Raw genomic sequence first — 14,500 nt, forward strand, 5'->3', positions numbered from 1 at the left:
TAAGTACCCAGGCTACCTTCACACTCAGACAATAAACATATCAGTAATCATTATTCCCGATTCCACCTCTATCCTGGAATTCAGGGTTAAAAACTGATCTCAAAGCAATTTTAAAGGAGTTTGGTCCACCAGATAATTTTTGGTTGGAAGCAGCTTTAATTTATTTTCCATGACTGGTATGTTGAATCATTTTTCTCAGAGAGAAATGTATCTGGATGGTAGAATTTCAGGGTACTTTGAAGTACAATATATTAAATGTCAGGATGGAAAGAGGTAATATATTTGAAATGTCTTTCCAACTTGTCAATAACCTGCTTCCTGAGTGCTAAATACATTTGGATTAATTTTTCCAGGCCACCACCCAAGCACATTTATTTATTTATTATTTATTCCTTGCTTTGTTTCAAAAGAGACCTAAAATGGCAGGCGCACAAATTAATGTCAACAGTCTTTTTTGTTTGTTTTTGTTTTGATTTGGTTTCAGTTTTGGCAGTTTTCTTTTTCTGTCTACTTGATAGGTTTTGTTCAATGTTTCCTTTGGCTTTGTTAATCTTTTTTTTTTTTTTCTTTTTAAACTATGAGATGATGACTATCATATCAGAGTAACTATGAAGACTGAACATTTGGGTGGATGTCAGTTATGCTGACCTTAGCTCTATTCCCAAGAGGCAAATTTGGCTAAAATGAGGTCCACAAAGAAGAGTGTTAAAGTTAGAGGTGGCTTTCCCCCAAGCTAAGGCCTATTGAGGGCTCAGCACCTCCTCTGTACTCACCTAAGTAAGCAAAGGTCCAGTCAGAGGAGGGCCGTCCCCCAGGACAGGCAGAAAGGGCCAGGAAATATTGGGGGAGGGTCTGAGAAGGAGTTAAGTTGCTCAGAGAATTAAGATCAAGATTATATTTTGGGAGTCATTTGGGAGATGGAAATGAGGGAACGGGTGAAGCAGAAAAATGCCACAGGCCTCTCTTGATGACTCCTGGCTTCCCACCAGGAAGTCCTTTTAGCTCAAAAATATCTTTGAAAACATTCCTTTAGGCTCAAAGCCTGACCTTCCACTAATTACCAATTTTTTTGATTAATAAGCAACCTCTGTGTTTAGAACTGCCCCAGGAGTTGGAATCCTGGCTTCATCACCTAATAGCTCTGTGGTCCTGGAAAAAATACTTCCTCTGTCTGAATCTCAAGTTTCTCTGTCAATAAAATAGAGAATAATAAATAACAAAACAATAATAATAAAGTAGAGATGATAATAGTATCCCTAGTGGTGGTTTTGGAGGATAAAATGGGTAAATACACAGAAAGTACTTAGTGTCTGACACCAAGAAAGCCTTCAGCACACTCCCAGCCACTTACACATCTAGTATTGATCTTCATCCTGTGCCACTTTTCCAGGGCAGGAAGTTCCTCTTTTAATCAGGAGAATGAGACATGGAGGAGGGCATTACAGGATCCATCTAAGTATCCTTCCAAGGATCACTGAGTGGTAGGTTAGAGAAAAAAGGGTGGGGCTGCAACCCAGAGATGAAGCCTAAAGGCTCTGTTTTCCCAGATCTGGGAGAGGTGACCACACCACAGACCAAAGGCCAGGCCTGCCTCTTCTGTGCCCAAGACTTGTTACTTGAGGCACTCTAATCTCCAATTCAGCACCCCTGGCTTATTGCTCCTATTACATGATGAAATATTCTGTGTGGGGGAGGCATTTCAGCAAGAGGTCATCTCATATGCAACTGGGGGCAATATTTGGACCATATTCTTTTGATAAGACCTTGAAATTCTAATCATTAAATTTCTAACACTTTTCTCCACATCTCTCTTTTTGTACTCTCATTTTGACATCCTCCAGTACAGTAGTTCTCAAAGTGTGGTCCCTGGACTAGCAGAATCAGCAGTACATGGGAACTAGTTAGAACTGGAACTTCAAGAGCTCTACTCAAGATCTGTTGAATTAACAAGGCTTTCAGGTGATGCTGATAAACATTCAAGCTGGAGAACAACTCTCATCCATTCATAGCTTGCCAATTAATGGAAAATCTCTTCCAGGAATGTAAGATTCAATCCTCTTTTATAATATGGATTTAGCAGTACTGCTGATATCCATATGCCCCTTATTTCACTGTCAGAGATGGAGAGTGTTGGTGAACAACACAGGAGGGACTGGCAGAAGAATCTCTGTAAAGGTATCTTAATTAATGAACCTTTTATATTGATTTTACAAGTAAGAATTATCTGTATGTTACTTAATTGAAAATAAAAGAGTCAGCTTCTCAACTTTGAAGATCTATCCTCTAAGCAACTCTCAAAAATGCAATGCAGTATTATTAACTATAGTCACTGTGCTATACAGAAGAGTCAAATTCTCAGGGGTGGAGAATGGATACTAAGAAGAGCTGGGGCATATTTGGAGGATAGGAATGTGAGGGAAGACAAGGAATATATCTCTTTCTAAACCTATGAAGCCAAAATAGTAGGGACAATGACAAGAGGAAGTTAGCAGTAGCCAAACAGAATAGCAAAATAATTATCAATGTATATAATGTCCTTCATAAATATTTGCTGAATAAAGGAATAACTGTATAAAAATATAGGCAGATAGTCTCTGGTCTCAGAGGTTATAAAATATTCAAATATTTACAATGGATAGGTGAGGAATAAAGTCATTTTTGGGTTTTTTTGATGTATATGTTATATATATTAGCATTTTTAGTCAGGTCCTGCTTCATGTGTACAAAGATGGTATCACAATTAAAAAAAAATTTCCTGTTACTTGGCCCTTTGTCCATGTAGTCAGCCATGATTTCACTCATTGAGTCAAGTCATGTATAGCACACAATAACTTGGGGAGGGGAAAACTACTGTTTCAAAATCTAAGTTCTAGTGAGGGAGGAAAGGCCCAAAGATAATGGAAAAATATCTGATGAATCAGAGCAGAGTTTCCATTCCTATTATTGTCCAAAGATGCTCTAGGTTTATCAAGAGGAGTCAGAAAGAAAGACAGAAGAGATCTTGAAGAGGAATACAGTCCAATCTGATATTCTCCAAACCGAGACAAACACTGAGGGGAGAAACAGCACCCCAATACATTTCTAGGATCCTGGAGCTGAAGAATGCTGGATGCCCCGCTCCACCCCCAGCCCCACTCCTGGGTGAAACCTGGAGGACAGCAAGATCCCAGGGCAGAATTGGTTGATGTATGTCGAGACATAGCCTCAAAGATAATGGTGACTCAGACTAGGCTAATGTAGGTGGTGATGAGGGAAAAGAGATGGAGAGTAGACTGAGCAAAATATACTTTGGAGGTAGGCTTGCTGATGGAATATAGTAAAGAGTAAGGAAATACCCTTTTATTTAATAAGAAAAAAACTTAAATCTCTAACATTCAGTACCTGATTCTTGCCCAAGAAAACTTATGCTGTTTAACTGTATCATGGAATCAATATGTTTTATGAGTTACCTTGGAAACTGAACCAGCCTCTTATCTTTTTATAGGAAAATAGACTGTAAATTCTAAGTAGCTATCTTAGGTAATAAGTATTTGTGTTAGGACTTATTATTAGAACAAGGTGACTACCTAGAAGGATTAGAGATTAAGAACATGGGCTTTGGAGCAAGGCAGACCGATGTGGCTGTAAGGATGTTCCCAATAGCAAGTGACATCAAACCTAACCCAAAGTAGTTTAAATAGCAGGGGAATTTATTATTTTTCTTAACAAGAAAGCTAAAGGTAGGTACACTCCAGTAGGGATTTTGTTTTTAAATCAGCAGGTCAGCAATATCATTAAGGACTCAGGTTTCCTCCATCTTTCTATGCTGCCAACTTTAGTGTTAGGTTTAGCTCTAACCTTGTAGCAAGATCGTTGTATCATTTTCAAGCATCATACCCAGATACAATGGCCAAATGCACAGAACTCCTTTTCTATGGAGAGGAAATCTTTTGCCAAACCCGCATTAGTCTCACTGGCTGGAATTATAACACATGTCCATGTCGAGATTCACTGGTTAGGGAATTTGGGACTAATTACTGGTTTGATACACTCATCCCGAGCCTGGGGCTAGGATTGGTCTCCCCTGAATCCCTTGACTTTGCAGAGGAGAGTGAATAGCTGAGGGGAAAAAAGGGTTCTATTGGCAAGGAAAAAGAGAATTGTCATTGGGTATACTCCATTTCAGTTTGAACTTGTCTCTGATACTCAATAATTATATGATTCTAAGCAAGTAAATTACTTTATGTCTCAATTTTTTTAACTTTATAGTGGAATAATATATTTATCTAATTCATAGAATTTTTGAGAATTATATATAATCATATACGCAAATTGCATAAACTATTACCTTGTATATAATTAACTGTCAAATAACCTTAATTGTTATTCATATCATCATTAGAAAGAAATAATATTAAAAATTATATCTTTTTCAAATCCAGGAAATATTCATTTATATTTTATTGACCCAAAATAGCACAATAGTGAGGTTTTGCATAATATGTGGCACTTTTTATGTCAGTCATTTCTCAAAAGATCTGGTCAGATTTCTTCTTTTCCCTTATCACTAGTAAGGCTGTATTTGAAAGTTTGCAGAAAGTAACACACCACAGATGGCAGAAAATATGAAAATCAACCAAAATATATTGCAATTTTTTCTAAGCCTGGTTTTCACACTCCATCTACAGGGTGAGAACAGCCTACAAACACAGCACTCCAAACAGCCACCCCTCCCTACAACTCACACCATAAAAATGGAATTCATAAAAATCATAATTTGCTTTTTAATGATTCACTGAGCTCCAGCAATGTCTTAGCACATACCCTTCAAACTGTTTTCCTCAGGGACACCTCCAAATGGAAACAACTCTAAAAAAATACAAGAGCCCATATTTATAAATGCTTCCCAACTAAGCATATAAGCAGCAGCCTTGGTCACCCTGCTAGGGGCCAGAGTAGTTTAGGCATACACAGATCTTTACGTGGGACTTTGGGGCCATGGATAAAACCATGGAATTCCAGAACAGGAAGGGACTAGTAACTTCATCTCCACGTAAGAAAACCAGTAACTAGAGTAAAAAAAATCTCTTGCCCACAGGATTATCATTAGTAGGGGCAAACCCAGGACAGGAGTCGCTCAACATCCCACACAGACCCTGATCCAGGTCCCCCTGCATGGGGTGCTAACATAAACATTTTAGTTTTCACTCTAGAAAGGACATAGTTGTTGTTCTTGCTGCTGCTGTTTTAGGAAATCACGCTTTTCCACTCTCACTTCTTAGGCATGTGATTTAAATAAAATTGACCTCCTACCTGCCTCATGAGATTCCTGACCACTGAACTTGTATACCTGGTTCCTCTGGACATGATTGCTTGGGGGATAAGTATATTCCCTAACTTGAGCCAATGAAATAGGAAAAGTGTGTTTGTTGGAGCCTTTGGGAAAGAAATGCTCTCTTATTCCTACTGGATTTGAATGTGTGAGGATGTAAAGCCTGGAAATAGGGCCACTGTCTTGCTACCACCCAAAGCTTCAGAAGGAGGTCATAACTGAGCAGTCAAAACAAAAAGATTGATCCCTTGATGTCATTTTTGTCCTGACTCACCTGTGCTTGTGTGCACTAGCCATAAATATTTCAGCAACGAGAGTTTCTTTAAGGTGGCTTGGTTGGGTTTCATGTCACTTACAATTGAAATATTAATGAAGCTCTTTTCTTTTACCCTTCTTCCCTCCTCTGGCTCTAAATGTCTAAGGAGTACACCCAAGTCAATGCCATCATGACGTGCAGATTGTAGTGATTAACCACAAAGGGTTTCTCTCCACATTGTAATGATCCCTCAGTTTTAGAGCCCACAGTCTATATTTTGATAAAAATTATTGTCACACTCTAACCCATGCTGAGCAACTGAGTTTAAAATCAATGCTAACTAATCTTTTTGATTTTACAGTGCTACTCAATGTTTTGCTTATTTTAAGACCCTTAGCTGTGCATTAGTTAGCTCCATCTTCATCTACATTTACATCTTCATCTACATTTTCCACCTGTGGTTGGCTATTTGTTTCTTTTCTAGATAACTTCTTAAGAATAACTTCTTGACCTAATCTTTCTATAGGTATTACTTCTCTTTAACCTGAATCTCTTTTAAAATTATTTCCAGGCTAATAGAAGCCTTCCTTTCTAAAAAAAAAAAAAAGTATTTTTTTATATATATATATATAAATGTCCCCATTAGCAGACTGTTCTATCTCTGCTTTTTCCTACTAGAAAATTTTTGAAAAAGTAGTCCACACTAATTTCTTCCAGAGCCATTCAACCTCAATTCCTCATGCTACCATAATCTAGCTGGTAGCTTTTTCTCTTTGTGAAACTCCACTCCAGAGGCATCAGGAATCTCCTAACTGCATCCAGTGGTTCTCCCAGTGGCATCTAATTAACACTTTTTACCAGCCCTGCTCTACGCTGACTTTTGCTGCTCCATATTCTTCAGATATGCCTCTTCCTTCTATATCAACACTTCCTGCGAGGATCCTCTTTAGTAGTTCCATGACTAACTTTAAATGCTGCGTTCAGCACATCTCTCCTTAGCTACCCTGTCACTCCACACCTCTACTTGGCACTTTCATCTCTCTTGACTTCTCTCCCTTGACTTTAGTTATTGGGATAACATGGTGACCCTACTGGAGATGGAACTCCAAGAGTTTTTGAAACCTTAACTGCAGGAAATGAGAAAAACTGACATTTGAAAAGTCAAACAATAATTTGTTTTATTCTGTAGAGGCTTTATTCTACATTTAGAGGCAGACTGCTCTTTTGTTTAATGAAAAATCTTTTGAGTAGGTCTTTAAGTTACACAAAAATAAAGTGAAGGCTCAACTCTGGCATATAGAAGATTGGAATAATGTGACTTCAAGAGGCTAAACAATCCTGAACAGTAAAGTACACGATTGTCTTCATTGTGAGCACAGCTACATCATTGCAGATTCTGTGTCCTTTAGAAAAATGTCATTTTCTAAATGAGGATTTAGACTGCATAGTTTTTGAGCATACGTGTTGATCCTGGAGATGACTGCACAACTTGACATTAATTTTGATAGCATGCTTCCTTCTTCTCTGCCTTGAAGCTTGAGATCCTGAACTTAGGAAAGGAAAACTTGTTTAAAGGCCCCTCCCCTGGGGATGGTAAGGTGGCTTTACATGATGGGCTTAGACCTTCAAGGATGCAGAGAGATGCCTGGTAGGGGATCTCTATGGAAGGAGCTGAGTTGTGTGTTCTGAGAGGTCTTACAGCAGTAATAGTGATTCTAGCTGATTCTAACTTCAGTTTGGGGAACTGGAGGAAGGGACTGAGCTCATGCTTGAGAGCAGTACCAGCCTGTGGATTGCTGGACTTGAGGGAAAAAAAGGTGACCTGCAGAGGAACAATTCAGCAGTCTGAAGAAAGCTGACTGCAGAGGAAAGTGACAGCCAGGAGAGATTGATTAAATAAGTAAACATTCATTGAGCATTCTCAAAATCTTTAGGATATGAAACATATTGGAATAGCAAAGGATCTCTGATTATTGAAATCAAAATCGAGCATCAAATAAAAAAAATCTGAGACCCCTGGATTATAATCCCCAAATTCACATCTCTAACTGGCACCATATTTCTGAGCTCTAATGCCCATATATCTAGTACGTTCCAGACATTTTTAATCTGAATTCCTTTTGTTAGAAGCCATGTCCTTGAGTATGGGCACGGGGAGCTTTGCCAGGCAACTAAACTCATTAACGCAAAGCAAGTCCAACCACATCTGGTTCAGAATTTTGACTCTACAATTGTTACCTCAAGCTACTCCTTCTGGTTATGATTTACTGCCATTACTTAGTGGGTCCTCTTGTAATCTGTCAGTGTGCTTGGGTTTCTCTCCCAAACTCTGACCCTCTCTGTTCTTATTTGCAGCATCAGCCCTTGTTCCTAGGTTTACCTTCCCAGCTCTTGACTCATTTCCAGCCACCATCTATCTGCACAGTTGTACTCCTGATTCTGATGATCAGGGTGTCTGGTACTCACTTCACATATTCAGTAAATATTTGTCTCATGAGTAAATATCCCTTAGTAAATTCCTATACTTGATGATTTTAAGGGCTTCCTTTTGAGATGCCCTGGATTTCACTCAATTTCTAGTAGACTAACTTTGTGACGTATTGATTGACATCCATGCATTCTTGCTCAAGATCATCTCTCAGAATTAAGGATCTTAGACTTACTAAGACATAGGAATCCACTGAAGATTTTTTTAAAATCAAGATCTGTATCCTATTAAGGTTTGTTTTCCATCAGTTTGCACTTTGCTTTCATTTCCTGGTAACTTGAGCCCACCTGTCTTCATTTCTTTAGGATCCAAAACTGCTCTCAAGAAACTATTTGATATTTTTCATAAATTATATATCCTAAGGTGTTATGTACCCAGAAATACCTGCATTTCATTAGTACAACAAAAAGTGGTGATTATTCAACTCTTGCTCTGTCAGATATTGTGCAACATTTAATCCTCAAATCAACCCTGTGAGGTCAGTATTGTCGTTATTGTTAATTTACAGATGATAAAGCTAGGAAACAGAGAAGTTAAGTCAGTTGCTTAAAGGAAGAGAGTATTGATCCAGGCTTTGAACAACCCACACTTTCTGAATCCAGAGTCTGTGCTCAAACGATGGTAATCATAAGACTTAGATTGGTTCACATTAAGAAAATGAAGTTATAAATTGTGTTGTAGGGTGGTGTTAGTAAGCATAATACCCATCATTGAAAGTATAGCTCCCAGTCAGCTGCCTGTCCTCGTAAATAGCAATACATGAGGCCAAGGATGCTACTTTTCCTGGCAGCGTCCAAATCCAAATAAGGACAAACAGATTTTTTTAAGCCACATGTTTTTGGATTATAACTGTGCAGTTTTGAAAAGCAATAGCCTCTAGGGACACATCTGAAAGCAGAATTCATAAGATACTGGCATTTGCATTTGAAAATGTCTTGTTAAGAAACCTACAAGAAATCATATTCATTAGGGAATTGTGCTTTAATCCCTCAAAGAAGTTTACAATACAAATTCTATCAGAAACTCTGTTTTTATTTTTCTTACTCAAATCATATTTCAAGAGAGATTTTGCGTTATGATTTGTTTTAACTGAAACCCTGCAGCCACTAAGTCTCAGTGGGAAAAGGTGTGTGTGTGTGTGTGTGTGTGTGAAAACAATTCAAAATTTCTGTTTTATCCTGCTTTATTATGCATAGACCTTTTTTGCAGTTCAGCCAAAAAATTTTTTTAAAATGCCTCTCTGGAATACTTACTGAAGAATTTTTTTCCAGAAAGAAAATTTTCCATTAAGAAAAATCTCAGAAGTCAGCATTTTTTAAATTTCAAGTTTGAAAGAAAAGAAATTCTTCATTCCATCTCCTTCTAAATCATCTCTGTTTTGCTAACATTCCTAAGGCAAGTGCAATTTTAATAATTATATATACATCTTAACAAAAACATCCTCAATTTACTTCTGTGTCTTACCAAGTCTATAGGAAATTGAACCAGATCAAGTATTTTTGCTCTAAAATTTCTTGAGTTGTTATTTAATCATAAAGTGACAGCCTTAGAAGATACATACAAAGTATTCTTAGGTCTGACCAGTGGAATGATAGTAAATGTTTAACCACTGGCTCTCCAGAAAAATCACTAATCATAATTTGCAGCATTTGGCAACTTCCATGGTATAAATACTTCCAGTTGCAAGATATCAATGTGACATCACTGAAGGCAGAGTTGGAAGAAGATGTACCTCAGTGCACATACCTCTGGGTCTGACAACCCTGACAGCATGTGAGCTTTCATCAAAACTTCCAATGAGTCTTTGAAATTGCCTTCTAGTCAGATGTGACTAAAGGGATGCAGATGAGAACTGTGCCTCACAGCCAGGGTCTAGAGTTGGGCTGCCAAGGCCCTAACTCCACTCTTTAAGGTACTCACTGGGTTAGTTAAGCTACGTAACTTTTCTGTGACTCTCTTTGCCCCTACGTAAAATGGTGATAATAAAGTTTCTATCTCATTAGGATGGTTATGATGATGAAAAACAATAGTGTCTTAAAATACTTAGAAGAGTTCTTGGCACATAGCAGACTACAATAATAAGTTATTAGTAATAAGTGGTAGGTATTGTTTTTGCAGAATTTACAATTTCAACTATCAGGATATTTTACACATTGTCATCTAAATCTTTCAGAGGGCATTAAAAATCATCCTGCTTGATAGCGATAGTCTGAGAGGAGCCAGTTATAGAAAGAAGAGCCCTAAGTAAGAAGTCATACCTTGGTTTCTAGTTCCAGCTTTGTTAAAGTCTAGGTTTGTGACCTTTGACTAACGAGGTTACTTCAAGAGCTGTAGTCCTCTCATTAGTAAAGTAAAGTATAGAAAGTAATGACACCCTGCCAACTGCACTGGATTGTGGTAAGACTAAAATGAGATAACAAAGCTAAGAGCTCTCAGAATGGTACAAATGTGGGGTATTGTTATTAATCCAATTTAAAAAACATGATGCCATGATAGCATTAAAAGAGTGAAAAGTTTGGTGTCATTTGAGTAAAATTGAGGAATGTGTTGTTAAGAGCTGGGATGTTTTGTTGTCAAGAGGAAAAAAAATTTGTACCATGAAGCAATAAAGCAGTTTTTTTTTTTTCCCACAAAAGAGCAAGTTTCAAATGAAAAGGAACTATACTTTGAAATGTAACAAAAGTTTAAATAAATTAGGGATCAAGGGGATCTATGTTAAAAAATATCCATGAAATCATAATTTTCTGGGAGAAGGAAATACAACAGAAAAATTAATAAAGAAAGCATATAATATTCTATCAAATGAAAGACAAAATACTTAGGCAAACCGAATAGTTTAGTATTATGTCTTTACAAGATGAATAGTGTAAATCTCCAAATAATTATTAAAGGTGAAAGTTCTTAATTTCTATATAAATATAAAAAATTAAGTGTCCAGGGCAGATTGAAGAAATCTAAGTATGTTAAGTTCAACAACTTGTGAACAATAAGGAACAAAAAATTGAAGGCAAAGAAATTATAGGAACAATATCTAATTTTTTTTTTATTTACACTTTGACTCTCTGTTCTCATAGAAGGATCATATATATTTATACACATTCAGTGAAAGTTAACCAAAAAGTCATTCTAAAAGTATACTTATTTTTGTCTTAGTTTATGACTCCACACCATGCTTTAGCAGAGGAGTTCTGTTCTGGGGACAAAGAAAATCACCTATGCATCATGGTCCTCATCACACCCTTTTCTGTCAGTTACTAGTGAAAATCCCCATCGTCTGAAATTTAAAAGTTTAGTACATGATATAGGAAGAACTCCAAGTTTCTTTGTTTAGGGGAAAACAAATCAAAATGAAAGATGTCTCTTAAGCTATAAAAAAGAATACAATAATGTCATTTGCAGCAACATGGATGGACCTAGAGATCATCATTCTAAGTGAGCTAAGCCAGAAAGAGAAAGAAAAATACCATATGATACCACTCATATGTGGAATCTGACCAAAAAAAAAAAAAAAAAGAGGACACTAATGAACTTATCTACAAAACAGAAACAGACTCGCAGACATAGTAAACAATCTTATGGTTACTGGGGGAAAGGGATGGGAAGGGATAAATTTGGGTGTTTGAGATATGCAAATGTTAGCCACTATATATGAAAATAGATTAAAAAAAATTTCTTCTGTATAGCACAGGGAACTACATTCAGTATCTTGTAGTACCCTTTAATGAAAAAGAATATAAAAATGAATATATGTATATGCATGACTGGGACATTGTGCTGTACATGAGAAATTGACACACTGTAACTGACTGTACTTCAATAAAAAAAAAGATCATGATCAAAAAACATAGTCCACACCAGAAACTGACACTGTAAGCTGACTATACTTCAATTAAAAAGAAGAAAAAAAAAAAAGAAAAGTGTTACCTTCCATGAAAGGCAGAGGGAAAAATATGAAATTAAAAATTTGTACTTAATTACTGAAAATATACATAAGAAATTTATGAGCTGGGGAATTTAAGTAGACTTGGGAACAGGTGGAGGCAAGACATTCATAAGGTACCTTTTTACATTTTTTTGATTTTTTGAATCATATTTTAATTTATTACCTATTACATAACATTACTGTGTGTAATTCCTCTACACATTAATATATAAAAACTTCAATCTCACACCAGACAACATTTCTCTCCTGCCCCACGCTCAGGCCTGCCCCAGGCAGGGAGCCTGTAGAAGAGAAGGGAACGATGGATGTCTTCATGTTCCACGTTCCGGCCCCGTCCCACTCTGTCCCACTCTGCTGCTTCTCGTTGTTCAGCACTGTGCATTGAAGGAGGCAGGAAATAACTGCCTGGGTTTGTTGTCACCTCTGTGACAAATGCCCAAATGCTAGTTGTTTATTTTTTCCCTCTTAGGGAGCTTTTATGCACCCTTCAGAGACAGCTCACTACACTAAGAGGGCATCTTGAACATTGTATGTTCGCTGATATTTGAGCTGAATTTTCATGACTTCTACCCTGGCTTCTATACCAATAATTACCCTCCGAAGCCTGTTTTTCACCCTCTGAAGTCAGTATTCTTTGGTCAATCCCTTTGAAAGACCTCTATTCCACCTGTCTCCTGACTTTGAAAAAACTCAGTACTTATCTGTGCTAAACTCCAGAAGTGCATGACTCTCTCTCCACAGGGTTCCTCTTACCTCTGAATCAGTCTGCCACCTTTATCTTTCATGAGATGAGAGTCAGGAACTAGTCTCAGCACTCTCTGGACTCCAACAGACCCTGGTCAGATTCCCCAAGAGCTGTCACATCATGCTGCCTTGAGTCTTCTATTAGCTCTAGGGTCCTCAGGACCCCTCCCATGACTTGAGGTCAGGGGTAAGAATTCCCTTAGAGAGGAAAGAGAAAATACACAGCTCTCCCTTTAGGCCAGGATTTCTTAAACTCCATACTATTGACATTTGGGGCTGGATAACTCTTTGTTGCGGGGCATTTTCCTGTGCATTGTAAGATGTTTCCCAGCATCCCTGGCTTCTACCCACTATATAACAGTAGCATGTCTCCATCAACCAAACCGAGAAAGTCTCCAGAAATTGCCCAGTGACCCATGGAGAGCAAATCATCTGGTTGAGAGCCACAGTACTGGGCTAACAACCCTCTTCAAAAAAATTCCCATTTTCTAATCTCCTTACAGCTCTGCTAGTTATGAGGCTGGTGATGAGGTTTAGGTGATAATCAAATACACATTTGGGACTGCCCCTTAGCAAGCTCTGCACAGAGGGTCTGACAGACACATCTCATGAGACTCTGTGGGTATGTGACACCCATATGCTCAGAAGGAACTCTGAAATCTTGAGGTAATAGGAAAATTCTTATATCAGTGAAAATATGTATAAGTCTACATTTATCTGTCTCTATTTAAAAATCTGAGCCTAAGGACAATGAGAGTAGGGGGAGAGGAGACTTCAATGTGTTTATTTTATGACTTTATGGATTGAGTATTTGTGATATTCAAGCATTTGGATTAAAATGTATATTTGTTAAAGAAAGGATCATAGTCCTTACATGGCTACACAAATAACATTTTAAGTTTTAATAAGATTTTGATTTTGATTTCATGACTAAGATATGAAAGGAGGGTCAAAAAAAAAAAAAAAGGGGAAAAAAATGGATAGAGCCAAAAAATTTAAAAGGGAGAGGAGGTTAAAACTTACCTTGTTTCATCGATATAAACTGCTTCCAACACAGATGCTGCATATTCAATATTCTTCTTTAAGTCTACAACATTAACATCACCTTTTTCCAGCTGCTTCACCAAGCATCTTAGTCTATTTCAAAAAGTGGCCGAAAAAGAGAGAAAAATAAAAAGATTTATTGTAACTATATGGAAATTAGCTTGCTATTAAATATACACATTGAGTTATATTTTCAATATATCTTTGCAGGTCATAGAAATATTTTCAGGTATTTTGGGTATAATCAAGATCAGTCTTTGTCTCTTAAACAACTAGCAGAAATTATATTCACCTCTCAATAATACTAGGTCTGTAGGTTGCCAGTTTAGATACCATATTTCAAGGACAATTTTTCTGAAAAGTCAAAACAATATAGATGTTTTCATAAAACTATTCCTAACACTAGAATGTATTGTATGGCTGCTTTGTTTCCTCAGAATTGGCACTAAGAGAATATTTAAAGGATACTCTTTTTCTTTAACATTTTTTATTGATTTATAATCATTTTACAATGTTGTGGTAAAGGATACTCTTTTGATTACTACTAAGGCAATTATTCACTGTGTATAGCAATAAAAACAAACATAAAAGGAAAAAATCTGAGAAAATATAATTAAGATGAGAAAAAATATATGTATGTATGCTTAGTGTTTTTACTGCAATGGTTTTTCATCTGAGGCAAACCTGTAAAATACTTTCTCTTGTTTTTGCCCA

General features: G+C 37.0%; 1 protein-coding gene across 7 annotated transcripts in view; it reads right to left on the minus strand.

The window, feature by feature from the left end:
• Positions 1-14,500, minus strand: part of PDE1A (phosphodiesterase 1A) — a 297,804-nt gene that overhangs the window by 77,494 nt on the left and 205,810 nt on the right. For all 7 annotated transcript variants that reach the window (XM_064484963.1, XM_064484962.1, XM_010991573.3 and 4 more), the window contains one exon: positions 13,766-13,879. In XM_064484963.1, the coding sequence (XP_064341033.1) occupies positions 13,766-13,879 (114 nt within the window). The remainder of the gene's footprint in view (positions 1-13,765; positions 13,880-14,500) is intronic.

Source organism: Camelus dromedarius, chromosome 4 (assembly GCF_036321535.1).
Source record: "Camelus dromedarius isolate mCamDro1 chromosome 4, mCamDro1.pat, whole genome shotgun sequence".
Lineage (NCBI taxonomy): Eukaryota > Metazoa > Chordata > Mammalia > Artiodactyla > Camelidae > Camelus > Camelus dromedarius.